At 42.8% G+C, this 20,152-nt stretch overlaps 1 protein-coding gene across 1 annotated transcript; it reads left to right on the top strand.

The window, feature by feature from the left end:
- The first annotated feature begins 17,544 nt into the window (after window positions 1–17,544).
- On the top strand, window positions 17,545–18,993 carry LOC310835978 (uncharacterized protein). The gene is made up of 3 exons (XM_083720949.1): window positions 17,545–17,795; window positions 18,091–18,222; window positions 18,419–18,993. The coding sequence occupies exons 1-3, from the start codon at window positions 17,772–17,774 to the stop codon at window positions 18,575–18,577; spliced, it is 315 nt and encodes a 104-aa protein (XP_083577075.1). The 5' UTR covers window positions 17,545–17,771; the 3' UTR covers window positions 18,578–18,993.
- Window positions 18,994–20,152: the final 1,159 nt, after the last annotated feature.

The following is a 20,152-nucleotide window of genomic DNA, read 5'->3' as shown; positions in this document are numbered from 1 at the left end:
ACCACACAATGATTGTATTCACTTATGGCATAGAAAATTTGGGCACGCTGGGTGGTCGCTTGTGCGAAAGGCTGCCGAAAACACCATTGGTTGTAGGTTCAAGGTTTGTGACAAATACCTAGATTGTCAAGCCTGTAAGCAGTCGAAAGTCACAACTTGCCCATATCCCAGATCAGAGAGGAGGACAAGCAAACCCTTTGAACTTGTCCATGCAGATTTGTCAGGTCCCATGCCGACACCTTCTTTAGCTGGGTCTAAATGGGTTCTGGTTCTGATTGACGATTTTTCGAGGTTTTCTTGGGTTTTTGCGCTTAAATGCAAGTCAGAAGCGGCTGCATTGATCAGGAGTTGGATCACAGCGATAGAACTACGGTTCTCTACCAGGGTGATTTCCTTTCAATCTGATCGCGGGGGGGAGTTCACAGGTTCTGCGCTGCAATCGTTTTTCAGGCAGAAGGGTATCAATCATCGATTGACGGCCCCCTACTCTCCGCAACAGAATGGGGTTGCAGAGAGAAAGCTTCGCACATTACAGGAATCTGCGAATGCTATGTTGGCACACTCAGGTTTGCCACAGCGCTTTTGGGCAGAGAGTTATCGGACAGCATGTTTTGTACAGAACAGGGTGTACAATTCCTTTTTTTAAATTTTTATTAAATTTTGACATAAATATATTTCACAAACGTACAAAAGACAAAATGAAAAAGAAAAAACAGAAAAAGAGCGGGGGGGAAGAAAAAAAGAGAAAGAAAAAAAGAAAAACACGAAAAACATACAACTTTAAATGACATTAATCGACTTCCCTTTATCTCGATTTCGGAAAATATTATCTTGTTTATCTATCTGCTGTGTCTATTCCTTAATAAAACGTCTTACGTAGTAAGCGTTATCTCATGCCTACTGTGAATTCTGTAAGTACATATATGTTTCTGATCAACATTTTGATTTTCCCCTTGTCTCTATTTCCATATATATCCTAAATTTATCCCATTCATTGTTAAATTTTGCACTTCTTTGGTTTCTTATTTTCTGTGTCAATTTAGCCAACTCCAAATAATCGGATAATTTAAGTTGCCACTCCTTTAGTGTTGGGATTTTTTGTGTTTTCCAGTACTGTGCTATGAGGGTTCTGGCGGCCACCGTTGCATATTGAAAAAAGGTTCTATCTTCTTCTTTGATATCCTTACCAATTATCCCCAGCAGGAAGGCTTCGGGTTTTTTAACAAACGTATATTTAAGAATTTTTTTTAATTCATTATAGATGGATTCCCAGAATTTTTTGAGAATCTCGCACGTCCACCACATATGGATGAAATCGCCCTCCTTGCTCTTACATTTCCAACACAATTTATCGCCTGTTCTATACATATTATGTAGTTTTACCGGCGTTATGTACCATCTGTACATCATCTTATACATGTTTTCCTTTAGTGTCGTGCATGCTGAGAAATTCATATCTTTACACCACAATGCCTTCCATTTGTCAAACTCTATGTTGTACCCTAGGTCTACCGCCCACTTCACCATCACATCCTTTACTTCCTCGTCCTTGGTGTCCCACTCAAGCAACTGGTTGTACATTTTTGATAATAATTTTGTTTTACTTTCTATTATTTCAATCTGAAATCTAGATTTCTTGTCATTTATTCCGATCTTATTATCTTCCCTCCACATTGAATTAATTTGATGGTATTGAATCCAGCCAGTCAGCTTGCTTTTTATTTCCTCGTAAGGTCTAATCCTCCACCCGGATTCTGTTTTGGTTAGTAAATCTTCATATGTCCATCTTTCCCCCCTCAATGTTTAATTTTTTAATTGTTAAAATGTCTATTGGTGATAACCACCAGGGCGTTTTCTGCTCCAACAATTTTTTGTTCCTTTCCCACACTTCCAGCAGTGGCCCTCTGAAAAGGTGATTAGAAAAACCTTTATGAACCCTTCCTTTGTCTCGCCATAAATAGGCATGCCAACCGAATCTTAGATTAAACCCCTCTAGATCTAACAAATTTTTGTTTTTGATGACAATCCAGTCTTTTACCCAACAGAGACATGCAGCTTCATAATATAACCTCAAATTTGGAACCGCAAGACCACCCCTATCTCTTTGGTCTGTGAGCAATTTAAATCTAATTCTTGGTCTCTTTCCCTGCCAAATGAATTTAGAAAGTAATCTCTGCCATTCTTTGAATATTGAGGTTCCTCTAATTATCGGTATATTCTGGAATAGGAAGAGTAATTTAGGTAGTAAGCTCATTTTATTTTTATTTTTTTTATAATATTTTTTATTAGTTTTATATAATACAGAAAAAAGAATAAAGAACGTACTGCAAAAGTAAAAAAGAAAGGTTACAAATTTTTCTTACTCCTTTTTCCAAATCTGTTGGACTTCCCCACGTCCTCCCAACCCTGCATTCTCTGTGATACATAACGTCTGCAATTTGTTAACTTGTTTCAATACTTATTATATCTTCCTTTTTATCATGTTACCCAATTTCAAATGTAATATAACCCAAATCATGTACATTTTCATTTTAACACAATAAAGTTGTTTCATTATTCTATCTCTGACTCCTTGTACCTTAATTTCCATTTCTTTAATTTAACATTACTGAAGCTAGAATTTCCTAGAGGGTGCGTTTTTTAACATTCATACAACTTATAATGTTTTTCAAAATAGTCTTTAAATTTTCTCCAATCCTCCTCGAATGTTTCTTCTCCCAAGTCTCGGATTCTGCCAGTCATTTCGGCCAGTTCCATATAGTCCATCAACTGCGTGTGCCATTCCTCCAGTGTGGGTAAATCTTGTGTCTTCCAATATTTTGCAATCAGAATCCTTGCTGCTGTAGTAGCATACATAAAAAAAGTTCTGTCCTTCTTAAACACTCTCTGGTCCACCATGCCCAGAAGGAAGGCCTCTGGTTTCTTAGGTAAGGTAAATCTCAGTACCTTTTTTAGTTCATTATGAATCTTTTCCCAGAAGGCCTTCACTTTCGGGCAGGTCCACCAGAGGTGAAAGAATGTCCCTTCCGCCTCTTTACATTTCCAGCATTTATTATCAGACAGGTGATATATCTTAGCAAGCTTGACTGGGGTCATGTACCACCGGTATATCATTTTCATAATGTTTTCCTTCAAGGCACTACATGCCGTAAATTTCATTCCGGTGTTCCATAACCTTTCCCAGTCTTCAAACATAATGTTATGCCCCAAATCCTGCGTCCACTTTATCATAGCGGATTTGACTGTCTCATCCTGAGTATTCCATTTAAGCAGCAGGTTATACATTCTCGAAAGTAGTTTACTTTTTGGTTCTAACAATTCTGTCTCTAGTTTCGATTTTTCCACCTGGAATCCAACCTTCTTATCTACTTTGAAGACCTCTTGAATTTGTGCATAATGCAACCAATCTCGCACCTTGTTTTTTAGTTTTTCCAAGCTCTGCAACCTCCAATTGTCTCCAATCTTTTCAATGATTTCCCCATATTTAGGCCAATTGGCTTCCATATTAGGTCTCTTACGTGCCTTGGCCTCCACCGGTAAGAGCCACCTCGGAGTCTTACTCTCCAGTAAGTCTTTATATTTTGTCCAGACCATTAAAATTGCTCTCCTGACAATGTGGTTTTTAAACAATTTGTGCACTTTAACCTTGTCATACCACAAATATGCATGCCACCCAAAAGCATTGTCAAACCCTTCCAGATCTAGGACATCAGTGTTTTCCAGTAAAATCCAATCTTTCAACCAGCAGAAGGCTGCAGCTTCGTAATATAACCTCAAGTCTGGCAGGGCAAATCCCCCTCTTTCTTTCGCATCAGTTAGTATCTTAAACTTTATTCGGGGCTTTTTGCCCTGCCAAACAAACTTAGAAATATCCTTCTGCCACTTTCCAAAACATTCCACCTTGTCCACGACCTGTAGGGTCTGAAACAAAAATAGCATTTTTGGCAATACATTCATCTTTATAGCTGCTATTCGGCCCAACAAGGAAAGTTTCAATCTTGACCATGTTTCCAAATCTCTTTTAATTTCTAACCAACATTTCTCGTAGTTATCCTTAAACAAATTCAAATTTTTGGAGGTCAGATACACCCCTAGGTATTTTACTTTTTTAACCACATTTAATTCTGTTTCCTTCACAAACTCATCTGTTTCTGTACTTGTCAAATTTTTTGCTATAACCTTAGTTTTTTGCTTATTCAGCTTAAATCCCGCCACCCGACCAAAGTCCGAAATTAATTCTAACACTCTTTTAGTACTAGAGACAGGCTCCTGCAATGTTAATACCAGGTCATCTGCAAATGCTTTCAATTTATATTGTTTCACTCCGATCTCAATTCCCTGTACCAACCTGTCCTTTCTAATCATGTTCAATAGCACCTCCAGAACTGAAATAAACAATAGGGGGGATAGGGGGCACCCCTGCCGTGTCCCTTTTTCAATTTTAAACTCCTCTGTCACCACATTGTTTACTATCAATTTCGCTTTTTGTTCTGAATATATTGCTTCTATTCCATTTTCAAACCCCCACCCCACTCCCATCCCTTCCAAATTTTTCTTCATAAACATCCAGGAAATGTTATCAAAGGCTTTCTCTGCATCAATAAAAATTAACACCGCTCTAGTGTTTAGATTTGTTTGTAAAAGTTCCAAAATGTCGATAATGTTTCTTGTGTTGCCAAACAAATGCCTACCAGGGAGAAAGCCAGCCTGGTCTTTATGGATCACTTCATTAAGCACTTTTTTAAACCTACTTGCCAAAATGTCTGCAAAAATTTTGTAATCCACATTTAGGAGTGAGATGGGGCGGTAGTTCTTAAGCTGGGTCTTTTCAGTTTCTAGTTTGGGTATCAATGTGATGAAGGCTTCTTTCCACGTTTCCGGTGCCTTGCTCCCCTCCATAATCTGGTTACAAACCTCCAACAAAGGCTGTATCAAATAGTCTTTCAAAACCTTATAGTATTTGGAGGTAAGTCCGTCGGGGCCTGGAGATTTGCCTAATTGTAGGTTCTGAATGGCACTTTCAATTTCTTGCTGTGTAATATTACTATTCAGGGTTGTTCTCATTTCCTGAGGTATTTTCTGTAATCCGTTGGTTTTAAGAAATTGGTCCACCTCCGAATCTTTCTGTGGCCCTTGTGAATAAAGTTCTTTGAAATATCTCTGGAAGCACTTTCTAATTTCCTCGGGTTTCTGAACCATTCTCCCTTCAATCTCTAGATTTGTAACAGTATTAAGTTTTTGTCTCTTTTTCAACTGCCATGCTAGCAGTTTCCCACACTTGTTTGCTGATTCAAAGGATCTTTGTTTCATTTGTTTAATTTTCCATTCCACCTCTTGATTTATCAATTTCAAATATTGTGCTTGGAAGAATTTCACTTCTCTCAGCACCTCCTTCGACTTTGGCCTAGATCTTAATTTTTTCTCTCCATCTCTTATTTTTTCCAATATCTTCTCCTTCTTTTCATTCCAGAATTTTTTCTTGATCGTATTTTGTTGTATTAGAAACCCTCTCATGACTGCTTTACTTGCGTCCCAGATTATTCTTTTTTCCACAGTAGTATTTAAATTTATCTCAAAATAGTCCTTTAAAGTTTTTTGGGCCTTCTTAACAATCTTCTCGTCCCTTAATAAGGTGTCATTCATTTTCCATCTGAAGGATCCGGTTGTATTTAGTCTCAATTCCATTTTCAAAGCATTATGGTCGGAGCAGGTTTTTGGGCAGATTTCCACCTTTCTAGTCTTGGGTGCCAGTCCTCTAGTTATCCATATTTGGTCGATTCGTGTCCATGTCAGATGAGCTTCAGAAAAGAAAGTCCCTTCTTTTCCTAGGGGGTTCTTAACCCTCCATATGTCAATCAAGTCCACATTGTCAGTCATTTCAAAAAAAGTTTTAGGTAGTCTGCCATCTTTCGTTATGTTAGCACTTTGCGACTTATCCATATTTACAGACACAACCCCATTCATGTCACCCATCATGATGATGTTGTTATAGTCTAAATAGTCCAGCATAATCTCATGCAGCTTCCTGAAAAATTCCGATTTTCCTTCATTTGGGGCGTATATTCCTAATATCAGAAATTTTTCTCCTTGTGTCTGAATTTCAATCGCCAAAATTCTGCCGTGTTCATCTTTAAATAAGAATTTCGGTGACAGGCTCTCCTTTGCATATATCACCACACCTCTTTTCTTCACTTTATCCGAAGAGATAAATTCTTGGCCTAGTCTTTTATTAATTAACACTTTTCTGTGGAGCCTTGTCACATGCGTTTCTTGCAGGCAAATAATGTCCAAATGTTCTTTTTTCAAAATATGAAATACTTTTCTTCTTTTTTCCGGAGAATTTCCGCCATTTATATTCCAACTAAGAAGCTGCAGCGACATCCTGGTCTAATTGGTGGGTCTACAATGGGGTGTCTAGGCTTCCCCCCGATCCCGGAGGTGGTAATGTTGGTCCAGATCCAGACTGTGTAGGCTTTGGAGATGGTCCCGGTGGTGGTGGAGGCCAAGAAGCTGCAGCTCCTTTCTGGAGGTCCTCCTCGTGGTCGTGTAGGAACTTCTGTTGGTCCTCCGGTGTTTTAATTCTTACTTTCCTTCCTTTGTAAGTAAATGATAGTCCTTGCGGAAACTCCCACCTATAAGGGATTGTGTTATATCTCAACAATTTGGTCAAATCTATATAAGTAGTCCTAAGGTCCAAAAGGTGTTTAGGTATGTCTCTATAAATTTCAGCCTTTTTTCCTTCTATCTCCAAGGATTTTTTAAAGTGTATGCCTAGTATCTTGTCTCTTTCCTCTCTCGATCTCAAAATAACCAAACAGTCTCTGGACTTGTCCTTCTTTATCAATTTTCCCAGTCTAAAGGCAGTCACAATTTTAAAGTCCTTATCTTCTTCTATCCCCCAGAATTTGGAAAACAAAAGTGTTAAAAATCCCTGTAGGTTTCCTTCCTCCAATTCTGGGATAGCCCTTAATCTGAGATTATTTTCCTTACTTTTCAATTCAACCAATGACAGGTAGGCTTGTTGTTCCCCTACCTGTCTTTTCAGAGGCCTTACTTCCCCCCTAATCTCATCAACCTTTTTGTTCGCCTGTTCTGCTTTTTGACAAGCTTCCACCGCAAGCTTATAATTTTCAGTCGTTGCCCCTTGTAATTTTTCAATTGCCTGGGTATGATGGGAAACTTGCTCAGATAATTTAGTGATAGACGATGTAGCTTGGTCAATTTTTGATGATTGGTTGTCCACTTTTTGATTTAAAATTCCAAGTTGTTCCAAGATTTGCTTCAGGACTATTTCAGATCCTCCAGTTGCCATATCTTCTGCAGCAGGCTCTGCAGCAGGCTCTTCAAATTCCACCTCCTGTGCTGTCAGCACAGTTGGAACGGATGATCTTCGTTGATGAGATAGGGTTGTTTGAACAAGTTGCCCTGGTTTCTTTTCTTTCTCTTTAGCTTTAGCTGCTCTTGTTCTCCCTGTGCCACTCATTCCACACCTGCCTCTGTTCAAGGTCAAGTTTTCTTTTGTTTCATAAGTTAGACAAAGTCCAGAGTGTAAACAATTTAACCACAGAGAATCACAATAAAGTACAGTTCCCAGGCCTCTATATCTCCACAATCCTCTAGGTGGGGGTATTTCAAAGTTTCAAGGAAGGAGAGAACTCTTGTCCGCCATTGAAGTTCTTATATTCCCTATGTTAAGTCTTTGATAGTTCCAGAGCACAAAAGGAAGTTTCCACAGGCTTTCTTTGTCTTAAAGAGAAGCCACAAAGTGTCAAGAAGGGTCCCAGCAACAATGTTTAAACGTTAATGTCTCAGTCTATGTATCAGTTAAGCTCCAATAACAGTATCAGCAGTTTGACAGCTCTCCTTTACACACTGACAGCCCGATCGCTGGGTTGTCTCTTTTAACTCCACATAGCTCAAAATTAGGAAGAAGGTCCCAAAGATAAAATCCACAACTTTTACAGAAATTTCCTGCTTGTCTTTTCGCTACAAAGTCTGTCAAATACACCCTCGTTTTACTTCTACAGTCCCCTTTCAGCGCTTCAGCACTCTTCTGCGCAATTGCTTTAATCTGGTTAGCAGGGTCGGGAGACGGACTTCCTGTTACTCGCCTCCCGTTTTCAGCCGAATTTCAACCAAATTCCCAAATTTTCCGATGTTTAGCTCCCCTTACTCACGGGTATGTAGCAGCCAATTTTGATGTTTTCAAGAAGAAAGGTCGGCGCTCATCAGCAGCAGCAGCGCGGCTTTGCATCCACGAAAAGAGCGATGAACTCACAGCGCCGCTCCCCCTTTCGCGTTCCGGAGCCCCTTACGGAGCCCCTTCTTCGTTTCCGGGGGGGCTTTGGGCGCCCGCCGAGTCCCACAGCCGCAGGCTCGCTCTGCCTGCAGTTTTTCTTAACGGGTCTCCGCTTTGCCGTAGCGGACGACCCTTTTTCGCGGAGCCCCTCTTCACCAGGTAAAGAGGACCGCCATTGCTATTTTGCGCCGCCTCCGGAAGTCCTCGGTAGTAAGCTCATTTTAATCGCCGCCATTCTCCCCAACCATGAGAGATGTATTCTATTCCATGTATCCAGGTCCTTCATTATTTCTTTCCATGTTTTCTTGTAGTTATTTTCAATCAAATTTATATTTTTCATAGTTAACCAGATTCCAAGGTATTTTACTTTTTTAGTTATTTTAATTCCAGTTTGACTTTCAAGATCGTTATTGGTTTCTTCTTCCATATTTTTGGTCATTATTTTGGTTTTTGCTCTGTTCAATTTAAATCCGGATAATTTTCCAAATTCCTCTAGTAGCTTTAACACTTTGCCGATGCTCTCTTTTGGTTCTTCCAATAACAGCATAAGATCGTCTGCATATGTTTTCAGTTTATATTCTTTCGCTCCTAGTTTTATGCCACGGATCTCTGGGGTTTTTCTTATCTTGTTTGTGATTATCTCTAAAACCATGATGAACAACAACGGTGACAGAGGGCACCCCTGTCGAGTGCCTTTTGCTATTTCAAACTGTTCTGTCAGGGTATTGTTAATAATTAATCTAGCTCTTTGTTGTGTGTAGATTGCTCTAACTCCTTCCAGGAATGTGCCATCTATCCCTGATCTTTCCAGGAACTTTATCAGAAAACCCCAGGAGACATTGTCGAAAGCCTTCTCGGCATCAACAAACATTAGAGCAGCGGGAATTTCATTATGACATTCTAAATATTCAATAATGTCTATTGTATGTCTAATGTTATCTTTTATTTGTCTGTTGGGAAGGAAACCGGCCTGGTCAATATGAATGAGATTAGTTAAACACTTTTTAAGTCTGTGTGCCATTATATCTGTGAATATCTTGTAGTCATTATTCAATAATGAAATCGGTCTGTAATTCTTGATGTTAAGTTTGTCTGAATCTGGTTTCGGGATCAACGTGATATAGGCTTCTTTCCAGGATGCTGGCATTTTTCCTCCTCTTAGTATCTCGTTGATTACGTCACATAGTACTGGTGTTATGTATTCCTCTAGGACTTTGTAATACTTGGCAGATAACCCATCTGGGCCTGGGGCTTTCCCCAGTTTCATCCTTTTGATTGCCTCCCGGATCTCCTCTATTTTTATAGGTTCTTTCCTCTTCTGATATATTTTTGGGACTATTTTCTTCTAGGTATTTTGCGATGTCCGTTAAATCTTCTTCTTCTCTTTTGTATAGGTTCTCATAGAATTTAAGGAAGTTCTTTTTTATTTCATTGGGGTCTTCCAGGACTTGTTCTTCAACTTTTATTTTATTGATGGTACTAAGTTTTCTTCTTTTTCTCAGTTGCCACGCCAGAAAATTTCCAATTTTATTTGCCGATTCGAAGGACCTTTGTTTCATTAACTTTATTCCCCATTCCACCTCTTGGCTTATTAATATTGAATATTCTGTTTGGAGCATTTTATATTGTTGCTTATGGCCATCGTCGTTTGGATTTTTTATCATGTTTTTTTCGCATTCTTTCAATTGATGGATTAATTCTTCTTCTTTTTTTCTTTAGCCTTTTTTCTTTGGGTATTTTGTTGTATCAGGAGGCCTCTTAACACAGCCTTGCTAGCATCCCATACTGTGTCTATACCTGTTCCTTTATTGATATTTAAGTCAAAATAGTCTTTTATGGTAGTTTTGGCTTTTTCGATCACTTCTTCTTTTTCAAGTAGGTAGTCATTCATTCTCCATCTGTACAACCCTTGGATCTTCCACTTTAATTGTAATGTTATTGGGCTATGATCCGATAAGGTTCTGGGTAGAATTTCACATCTCTCCGTTCTTATTATTAATTCTCTTGAGATCCATATCTGATCCAGCCTGCTCCAGCTCTGATGTGGTTCAGAGAAATGGGTAAATTGTTTCGTTGTAGGGTTTTTGTATCTCCATATATCTATTAGGTCCAGATTTTCTTCCAGATCATTAAACGATTTCGGTAGTTTCCCTTGATTTATGTTCTTTTTTCTTGTACTTCTGTCTAGTTCTGGCGTCGGAACCGCATTTAAGTCTCCGAGTAAGACCAGTTTATTGTTGTCTAGCTCTAATAAAGATTGTTCCAGTGTAGGCAACACACCGTATTACTTGTTGCATCAGAAGAAGCCGAAGGTGGGGTTTCTCCATGTTTTTGGGTCTCCGGCTCATTCCAAAAGCCATGCGCAGAAAGGGTGAGCCAAGGTCTAGGAAGATGATCTTTGTGGGCTATGAGCCGGGTTCAAAGGCATGGCGTTTCGCATACCCTGCTGGCAACCAGTCTAAGCTGCTTATTAGCGGCAGTGCTGAGTTTTGCGAGCAGAGTGGGTGGAAGCGTCTTCACGGGAACCCAGATGTTCTGTCAGACTCAGATGAGGAAGAGGAGGAAGGCGAAGCTGAACCTGTTGCCGATGCGCGCGGTCCACAGCAACAGGGTCCAGCGCCAGTTTCTCCAAAAGGGAGTCCCAGGACCCCTCCACAGGTCACTGTCAAGTCTGAGCTAAGGAGTGCACCATCCTCACCAGCAGAACCAGCTGTACGCCCAAAACGGTGCAGCAGGTCAGAGGAGGATGTTTCTGACACAGAGGATAGTAGAGTTGATCCAGGTGAATCAGGCGCAGTTCCAGAATTCACGCTGAGGAGGTCAGCAAGATCAACGAAGGGAAAGCCACCTGAAAGGTATGAAGCCACTAGTGTCTGGGTTGGTGTGGCTTCATACCTTTCAGGTGGCTTTCCCTTCGTTGAACTTTCTCTTTCTCAAGCTCTGGGAGGAAGACCTTTCATTGCCTACAGACAGCCACCCAATCTTAAACAACTCCTAACCCACAATAATATTACAACCAGACCTAACACGGACACTGGCACCAGAGCCTGCAATAAACCCAGATGCCAACTTTGCTGCCACATACACCCGGACAACACCATTACTGGCCCCAACAACATCACACACACCATCTCGGGACTATTTAATTGCTTATCGTCTAACATTGTGTATGCCATCAAATGCCGACAGTGTCCTTCAGCTCTCTATATTGGACAAACAGGCCAGACCTTACGCCAAAGAATAAACGGACATAAATCGGACATCAGGAATCACAAGACAGAGAAACCAGTAGGAGAACACTTCAATCTCCCAGGACATTCTATACAAGATCTCAAAGTAGCTGTTTTACTACAAAGGAATTTCAGAAATAGACTGGAAAGAGAAGCTGCTGAATTGCAACTTATCACCAAACTTAAAACCATGGAGAGACCTGGTCTGAACAAAGACATTGGATTCTTATCTCATTATACATGACAAAGCCATTTTTCACCTTCTCACCCCTTGCTTTTTCCTGTAAGACCTATTGCAGTCGTTAAGAGTCGTCAACAGGCTCATCACAGCTATCTGCCAATCACCCATTCCCACCACCCTTCTGAGTAATACCCCTCCCCACCTTCTCACTATATAGAAGGGTCTGGAAACTTCTGTTTCAGTGTATCTGAAGAAGTGTGCATGCACACGAAAGCTCATACCAAGAACTAACTTAGTTGGTCTTTAAGGTGCTACTGGAAGGATTTTGTTTGTTTGTTTTGAAATTAGATGTCAGATTCTATATTTTTTTTTAACTGTTGGCTTTTGAATTTTAAATACCACTAAGGCCTGATTACTGATTCTACTGTGGATCTTTAAGCCTCCAATTTCTGTGTCATTTTTGCATGTTGATGCATCTTTCGTTTGCTTATGTGTGCCTTGTAAGCTTCTAGATCTGCAGGTGCTCGGTTTGACTATAGAAAAATGGTAGTATGTTCTCTGCTATGGTGATTCTGCTCATCTTTTGCTCATGCAGGAATGTTTTGGATAATGCAGCAGGAAGCATATGTAAATAGATTAAGAATAGCACTGAACCCTCTCGCACAATTGAAGGAAAGGATTAAACTATTATGCATCAGCAAGCTTTTTAAAAAATAAAATAAAATATTTGACAACACCAACAGCTTTTAAATTGGGAAGGGCTATGAATACACAGAAATCAAGTTTCAGACTCCAGTGCTAGTCTTAGTGAGATGGGATCCCTGCTGAAATTCTAGCAAACATTAAATTGAAGTCAAGCAATGTGGTGTAACATTTTACCTAGAATGGCACATTCCCCACATTGCTAACAAACTTGCAATTAAAAAACACACCAAATAAATAAGCCTGTACTAGACACATCACCTTGCCAACAAAGGTCCGTATACTAAAAGCTATGGTTTTCCCAGTAGTGATGTATGGAAGTGAGAGCTAGACCATAAAGAAGGCTGATCGCCGAAGAATTGATGCTTTTGAATTATGGTGCTGGAGGAGACTCTTGAGAGTCCCATGGACTGCAAGAAGATCAAACCTATCCATTCTTAAGGAAATCAGCCCTGAGTGCTCCCTGGAAGGACAGATCCTGAAGCTGAGACTCCAATACTTTGGCCACCTCATGAGAAGAGAAGACTTCCTGGAAAAGACCCTGATGTTGGGAAAGATGGAGGGCACAAGGAGAAGGGGACGACAGAGGATGAGATGGTTGGACAGCGTTCTCGAAGCTACCAGCATGAGTTTGACCAAACTGCAGGAGGCAGCGGAAAACAGGAGTGCCTGGCGTGCTCTGGTCCATGGGGTCACGAAGAGTCGGACACGACTAAACGACTAAACGACAACAACAACAGAAAATAACATATCTACTTTTTAAAACTTTTCTTAAAAAAACCCACTTCATTTGGAAACTAATAACATGCCTTCTTAGTGGTAAAAACAAGATAAATTTTTAATCTGTGGCAAATGCTTGTCTGTGGTTGAAATGTTTATTGAACTGTGATGCCAGTTGTAGGGAATATACAGCTGTATCTCTTAGAATCTCTTTCTCAAAGGGATTGAAGCACAAGCGTTTTACATGTACCTAACCTGTTCTCAGTGCTGCTAGTCCATAGTGCATGTGATGCTGCTGTAGGGGAACCTCTGTAACGGTTCACAAAGCCACTGTTACATTTATTACATAACCAAGTCTTTGGTGCCAGTCTATCTATGTTATGACTTGAGATTTTTACAACATACCTGATCTGACCAGTGTGATGTGATGCTTTTGTTTTCTGATGCTGAGAAGATCAGGGGTCATTCTTGTTTACAAGGTTCTAAATGGCTCCCCCACCCCACCCCACTTTGCCAAGAGTTAACACACCATTACACCCCCCCCATCAGTGTGGAAACCCAATCTTTTTCTCTTTCTTTCTTTCTTTCTTTCTTTCTTTCTTTCTTTCTCTCTCCCTTTTCTCGTACAAAGCTTGTGTGTCCAGGCCCAGACGGGGGGGGGGGCATATGGGCCACTTGGCCCGGGCCTTTGATTCCAACAGGGGCCTCGTTCAGCATACATTCCCTATGTATTTTTAAAAAGCACTATTGTATATCTATAGTTTCCATTTTGTCTTTATATGCAGATACGGTTCAAGCCTTGAAATAAATGTATTTGTCAGCGTAACTTGTGTGAAAATTATTTATATACTTACTTATTTATAAGACTTCAGTTATCCCCAGTAAGGGGGGGCACATTATCTACCTGGCCCGGGCCTCTGACTGGCTCTGCAAGGCCCTGTGTGTGTCTAATGCATCTGAATTACCAAGCCATACACCCAGCCATGGATGTTTTCCTTTCTCGTCTCATCTGACATTTCTTTGTTGCCTGATATTTGTAATCCGTGCTGTGGTTTTGTACAAAGGTTCAATGGGGGAAGACAATTCTACTAAATAAAATTTGCAATCTAAAACTGTGACTCTCTACAGACCTAACATAGCATCAAGGGAACAAAATGCTGTAAAAAATGCTTTTTATGTTGTGTTTAAGTAACAAGGATATGACATTTCTGGGGTTTTGCTGTCAGTGTATTTTATGGCTTTCACGTTGGTTAATGTTTGCTTGAAATGTGAATACACTCATCGGTTGTGAATTATTGTACATGAATTTTGTATCTGAGACCCACTCAAATTATATGTACTACCAATATACATTAAACATATTTGCTTAAAAGTGTGCATTTCATCCTTCAGGAATAGGTAGGCTACACATTTAAATGAATGAAACTCAATCCTTACTGTTTATCATTATAATTCTGAACCACAGTGATGAATAATAATGTTATTTTCAATCATCTTTAAGAGCAGGAAGGCCCTCTTACACAGGCACTCTTCCCGCTTTCAGTTTTCATGAAAATCTATTATTTTCTTTCTTTAAAGCCAGAATGTAGTAAGAACCCTGCTGGATCAAACTCAAAGCCTACATATAGTCTAGCATTCTGTTCTCACAGTGGCTAACAATATGCCTATGGAACATCCATAAACAGAACATATGAACTAAAACTCTCTCCTCCTGTTCCCCAGAAACTGGTTTGGGGGGGGGGGGCATACTACCAATATATAGTAATTATGGCTATTGAAAATCAAGGCAATTCTTGTGAAAAATAGGAAATCCCAGGCTTGGTGGATTTTTTTAAAGTCTTGGATTAGAGACCGAAGAACCCACCTGCATTAGGAGTACATTGTGCTGTTTTTTCTTACTGTGATGTCACATACTGTGATGTCACATACAGCAGATATCTTAAATTTGGTTCTAGAAATGAAAATAGCCTGGAAATTTCTACCGAAAAGTGGGCTAAACATGAAACTATATGAGGGAAGCAATCAAAAAGGCTTTTTGGGGGGTGGGGGTGGGGAATCAACACCGCCCCACCCACTACCAGCCGAAATGCATTTTCATCTTGCATGGCCATCTTGGGACCAGAGTCACATTTCATTCTCTCTTTCTCCAGGCAGTTTTCAGATCGGTTCACAACCTTGACTATCGGCCCTGCCGACTGGGGCTGATGGGCGTTAGAGCTGAGCAACATTTGGAGGGCCCAGTGTTCCTGCCATCCCGGGGTAGACAACAGCCGACCCCTCAAGTGCCTCAATGTCCCAGGACATCGCGAATTCACAGATCCGGGAATGTCCCGCTTTCGCTTAGCTGGCAAGGAGACGAAGAGCCGCCGCCGCTTTCCAAAGTGCGCGGGCAAATGCCGCCGCCCTGCCCTTGCCTAGTGCGGCGGAAGGGCTTCAATGCTGCAGTTTCCGCGAGTGGCGGGCGGGGGGAACCTTTCAACAAGGGGCCGGGCTCGAAGCTGCGCTCTTGGCCGGCGATGAGCAGCGCCCCGTTGCGGGCGGAGTCCGGCATCCTCAGCTCCATGCCGTTCATGTCTACCATCCTGCTGTGGGGAGGCGGGGGGGGGGTCTCGGAGGGGCTGCCTTGGCTGGGGGGCGGGCGACGAGGAAGGAGGGCGGCCGAGGCGGAGACCGCTGCACTAGAGCAGATGAGGGAGATGGTGGTGGGTGGAGCAGGGGCGGGGAACAGCGGGGCAGAAGTACCATTGCATCCTGGCGGGGCGCCCTTGCCCGGCAGCAGGAGGGGAGGAAGGAGCCGAGCGGTGGGGGGCAGCTGCATCCACACCGCCTTCTTCACCTGCTGTTTCCCGGCGGCCTGATCTAACCGTGGGATCCAGCCGAGGGTGGCAAGCGGCTTTGCGAGGAAGCGATGATCTGCAGGGGCGTCTCCTGCTCCCGAGTTGCGCGCGAGCTTTCTCTGCGGGCTTCAGCCTTGTGCTCAGCTTGCCTGCCTGCTTGGAAGTCAGCGCCTTTCAGCCTGGGGCACATCGACATCAAGGCTTCAGCTCCCACTTACTCAGGCGGGGTGGGGGATAACAAAGGAGGGGCCGATTGTGACATAAGGCACCATAATGATGCTACAGTGACGTTTTCCCCCTGCGCGTGGAGACAGGCTCCCAGCACAATGACAGCGCTGCCTAGCGGTGCTTTGAAATGACAGTAAAACATCAAGATTCAGTATTGTCTCCCGAAGCAGACGGATTCCAACACCAACTTTTGGAAGAATATTTAGCAGCTTTGCAGAGAGACTGGGTCTAGAAAGGTTATGTATGGATTGGACCCTGGCTGGGACCTTCTGCCTGTGTAACTGCCCCCGAGCCCTTAGTTGGCGGGACCTCTGCCCCAGCCCTTCTTGAAGAGCTTGAAACTTGGGGGCTGATTTGGAAGGGATGCTAACTCATAAGAGAAAGAGAGAGTTACCCCTGTTACATCATATGTTAGACTTGGGGTGGGGAGGGAGGTGATTTTCTTTCTTTGTACAGATCAGCACTTTTTAAAAGTATTAACAGTGGATTACAAATTTTAAAAAAGCTAATGAGTTTGACAAACTGTACTACTGTGTACATTTCTCTTTTATTTTAGATAGTTGTACTGTATTTATATTGTAAATAGACATAAAATAATCAAAACATTAATAAAATCAGCAGTTAAAATATACATATTTAAGAAACACATACAGTATTGAATACATTGAGGCTTGCATTGCAGGGGGTTGGACTAGATGACACTCTGGGTTGCTTCCAACCAAAATGCAAAACTCCGTGTATTTGAAGAAAGAGCAAAGCTTGATGGCAGAACACCTGCTTTGCATGCAGAAAGTCCCAAGTTTGATCCATGGCACCATATTCATCTCCTTTTTGTGCTGCTTTTATGTTTGCTGCAAACATTGCAGAACACTGCAAATTCCTGTTCTCCTCCTTGAACTCCAAGGAACTCAGGGGGCCCTCTACTTCCTCCTGCCCTGTTATCCTTCCAGCAAGCCTGTGAAGGAGGTTCGTCTGAGAGTGAGTGAGTGGCCCAAGATCTCTTAGTGACCACTATGGCTGAGTGGGGATTTGGTTTCTGGTTTCCCTGCTTGCTGCAGAACTGCAGCTCTTTGTGCATTTCAGGGGGTTGGACTAGATGACCCCCAGGGCACCTTCCAACTCTACGTTTCTATGATTCTACATTTTGTGGGTCTTTAAAAGACTGGCCATTGCATAATCTCTGTTGGGCTGGTGTTGCAAATAAGTGTCTTGAGCTTTTTAATTAACCCCATTTGAAGTTGCAAATGTTTGTTAGTCTTTTGAAGTGCTAACACAAGGCTTTGAGCATGAGGGTGCTGCAACAGACTCAGGAGCCAGTTAGGCTGAGAGGGAGTAGCTAGCCCAACATCACCCAGTGCTTCTCATGGCTGAGCGGGAAATTGAGCCCTGCTCTCCCAGGTCCAAGCCCAGCACTCTAACCAGTAGGCCACATGGACTCTCCTGGAATCTTGGCATCGTGGCCGTGCGTTCCATGTCACCAAGCAACAGCTGTTTGAACTGAGGTTCTGGCATCCTCAGTGTGGAGAGGTTGGCAGAGGTTTGCTGTAGTGATCCTTGCTTATTTGGATTAGAATATGGCATCTCAAAGACTCCTGGAGGTAAGTGAAAGTTGGCATTTCCAGGGGACTTAGCTTTAGGACGTAGAATAATGGTATCACCAAGTTTGGCAAAGAGCTATCAAAGGTCAAAGGAAGCTTCTGTTTGTGTTCGTTGGTTTGTTTATTCGAATGTAAGCCTGTGACTAGGGAGTGTCTTGTTTTTGATTTTGTATAAGCCTCTCTGGGAGCCTTTTTGGCTGAGAAGAGGAGTACAAATGCTCTGAATGAATGAACGAAACGAACGAACAAACGAGTTCTCCCTGTGGGCATCTCTGACTTTCATCTCTTGTTTCAGGTCACCTTCCTTCCTGCGGAGCAGCTTTTGGAGGCCAAGTGCTTCCTGGCCAGTGACCTTGCTGTTGAGAGCACCTTCGAGCCCTTGGACATCTCCCACTTGCTGCAAGAGTTCAGCAGCAAAGCAGTGGAGGTAGGATGCTGCCAGGGTAGGAGAGAAGAATCTCCGCCTTGAAGTAGGGGAGTTCACCTCATGCCATTGAGTGGCCATGACACATGTTTGTTGGGAAGGGCCTCACAATGTAAGAATAAGAACCTCAGCCCAAGGGTCCTGAGACAGCCCCACTTCCTGGTACTATCTGAGTGACCCTCTCCTTCATCTCTGACAGGTGGAGGTGCTGCTGGAGGCCTCCCATAAGATCACTCCAGGGTCTACAATGGAGAGCAGAGAAGTGGCCATCTTAGCTTATCATCACCTGGAGAAAGTGGTTGAATACCTCCTCCAATTTCCTTTCGTGTATGGGGCACTCAAGCTTCTACTGGCCTAAGGGAGATGTTGGGAATCTGCAGGTCTTGCTCAGAAAGTAACTCTCTCCCCGAGGGGGGAGGCCAGGCAGCTGGAGAACCCGGTCCCCACAGTGTCAGCAGCCAGACTCCAAATCTCTTCCTCCATCTGGATTCCCAGCTGATTTGCTGCCTCATGGCAACAGACAGGATTTGGAGGGCTCCCACCGTGGTACCATAGCCAGGTTAGGTCCTTTAACAGGAAGAGCAACAGAGCAGAAGCTGAGAAGACAGGGACAGGCCTCTGTCCTCTAGGGGAGGCAGCAAGGGATGAGATTGGTGCAGGTTTCCCCTCTCTTTTTGCCATCTGCAGAGATGCAGCAGCACAGAGGGGCTCATCCAGATCACTGAGGGATCCTTCTGGAGTGCAGGAGACCAGGGAAGACCAAGCCATTTTCTCTCTCTGTGGCTCACAAAGGGACAAATGGAGTCCATTTTCCTTCAGCCTCTGGGGTTTTCTGGTCCAGCTTGGTTTTCCAAGGGAGACTATCCTTCAGGCGGCTACTAGGGAGAAAGGATGAGGAAGGAATTCGATTCTATTTGCATGTCAAGGCAGATCTGCATAATTCATAGTTTCTGGAAATATCAACTTCTGGGGGAGCCTTGTAAATGTGGTTTTCCAATTTGGTTCTTGGTGTTTTGGCCATTGTCAGACACGATGGTGTCTGGCAAGTCGTGTGTGGTGAAGATCTGCCACAGGGCCCAGATGATGTCCCTGGAGGTCATTGTTGAGACTGGCATCACCTCGAGTCACTTTGAGAAAGAGTCCACAATGATCAGGAACGTCTGGCCTTGGAATGGGCAGCGAAATCAATGTGGAGTCTTGACCACAGTGTATGTGTCATCTCCCACTGTTGAATCAGGACCTTGGGCATGGCCGGTTGGGACTCTTGGCAGGTCTGGCAGTGCTGGACCCACTCTTCTACTGCTGCATCAATGCCTGGCCACCAGACGTAGCTCCTAGCCAAAGCTTTCATGCAGACAGTGCCTGAATGATTCACATGGAAAGCCTCCGGCACTCTGGTCCGCAGCTTAGCAGGGATCATGACCTAGTTTCCCCATAGCAGGCATCCCTTGTGGACTGACAGTTCATGTTGCTGGGGACGAATGGGGAGAACTCTGCATCAAGGCGACTTGCTGGCCACCCCCTCCACACCCAGTTGAAGATGCGGGAGATGGTGCAATCCTTTGCCAAAGTGCGTGGCGACATCTGTGGCATGGAGCGGTGGCTGGAGCAGAATCTCCAGTAGCATCACACCATAGGCTGGGGATGGGTCGGTGTCAATGTCTGCCAATGACAGGCGGCTTAGGGCATCTGTGTGGCCCAGTTTCCTACAAGGATGGTGGTGCAGCACGTAGTCATATGCATTAAGAAAGATGGACCACCTTAGCATCCTTGGGGACTGGATCTGGGATGTCTGCCGATCAGGAGCAAAAAGGCCCAGCAGAGGTGTTTTTGTTTTTTTTTAATTATTAACGGTTTTTCAATTACAACAAACAGATAAACAAAAATATTGCATATGCTGACACATTTTCTTATCGCTTCTGGACTTCCTCAC

This window comes from Podarcis gaigeae (genome assembly GCF_964106915.1).
Source record: "Podarcis gaigeae genome assembly, chromosome: W".
Taxonomy (NCBI): Eukaryota; Metazoa; Chordata; class Lepidosauria; order Squamata; family Lacertidae; genus Podarcis; species Podarcis gaigeae.
This window is presented reverse-complemented; position numbering and strand designations above follow the sequence as displayed.

Excerpts from the sequence above, each read along its gene's own strand:
- LOC310835978 (XM_083720949.1), top strand. The coding sequence starts at position 17,772 with ATGGCATCTCAAAGACTCCTGGAG. Across the intron at positions 17,796-18,090 it reads CATCTCAAAGACTCCTGGAG|GTCACCTTCCTTCCTGCGGA; the intron begins GTAAGTGAAAGT and ends CTCTTGTTTCAG. Across the intron at positions 18,223-18,418 it reads TCAGCAGCAAAGCAGTGGAG|GTGGAGGTGCTGCTGGAGGC; the intron begins GTAGGATGCTGC and ends CATCTCTGACAG.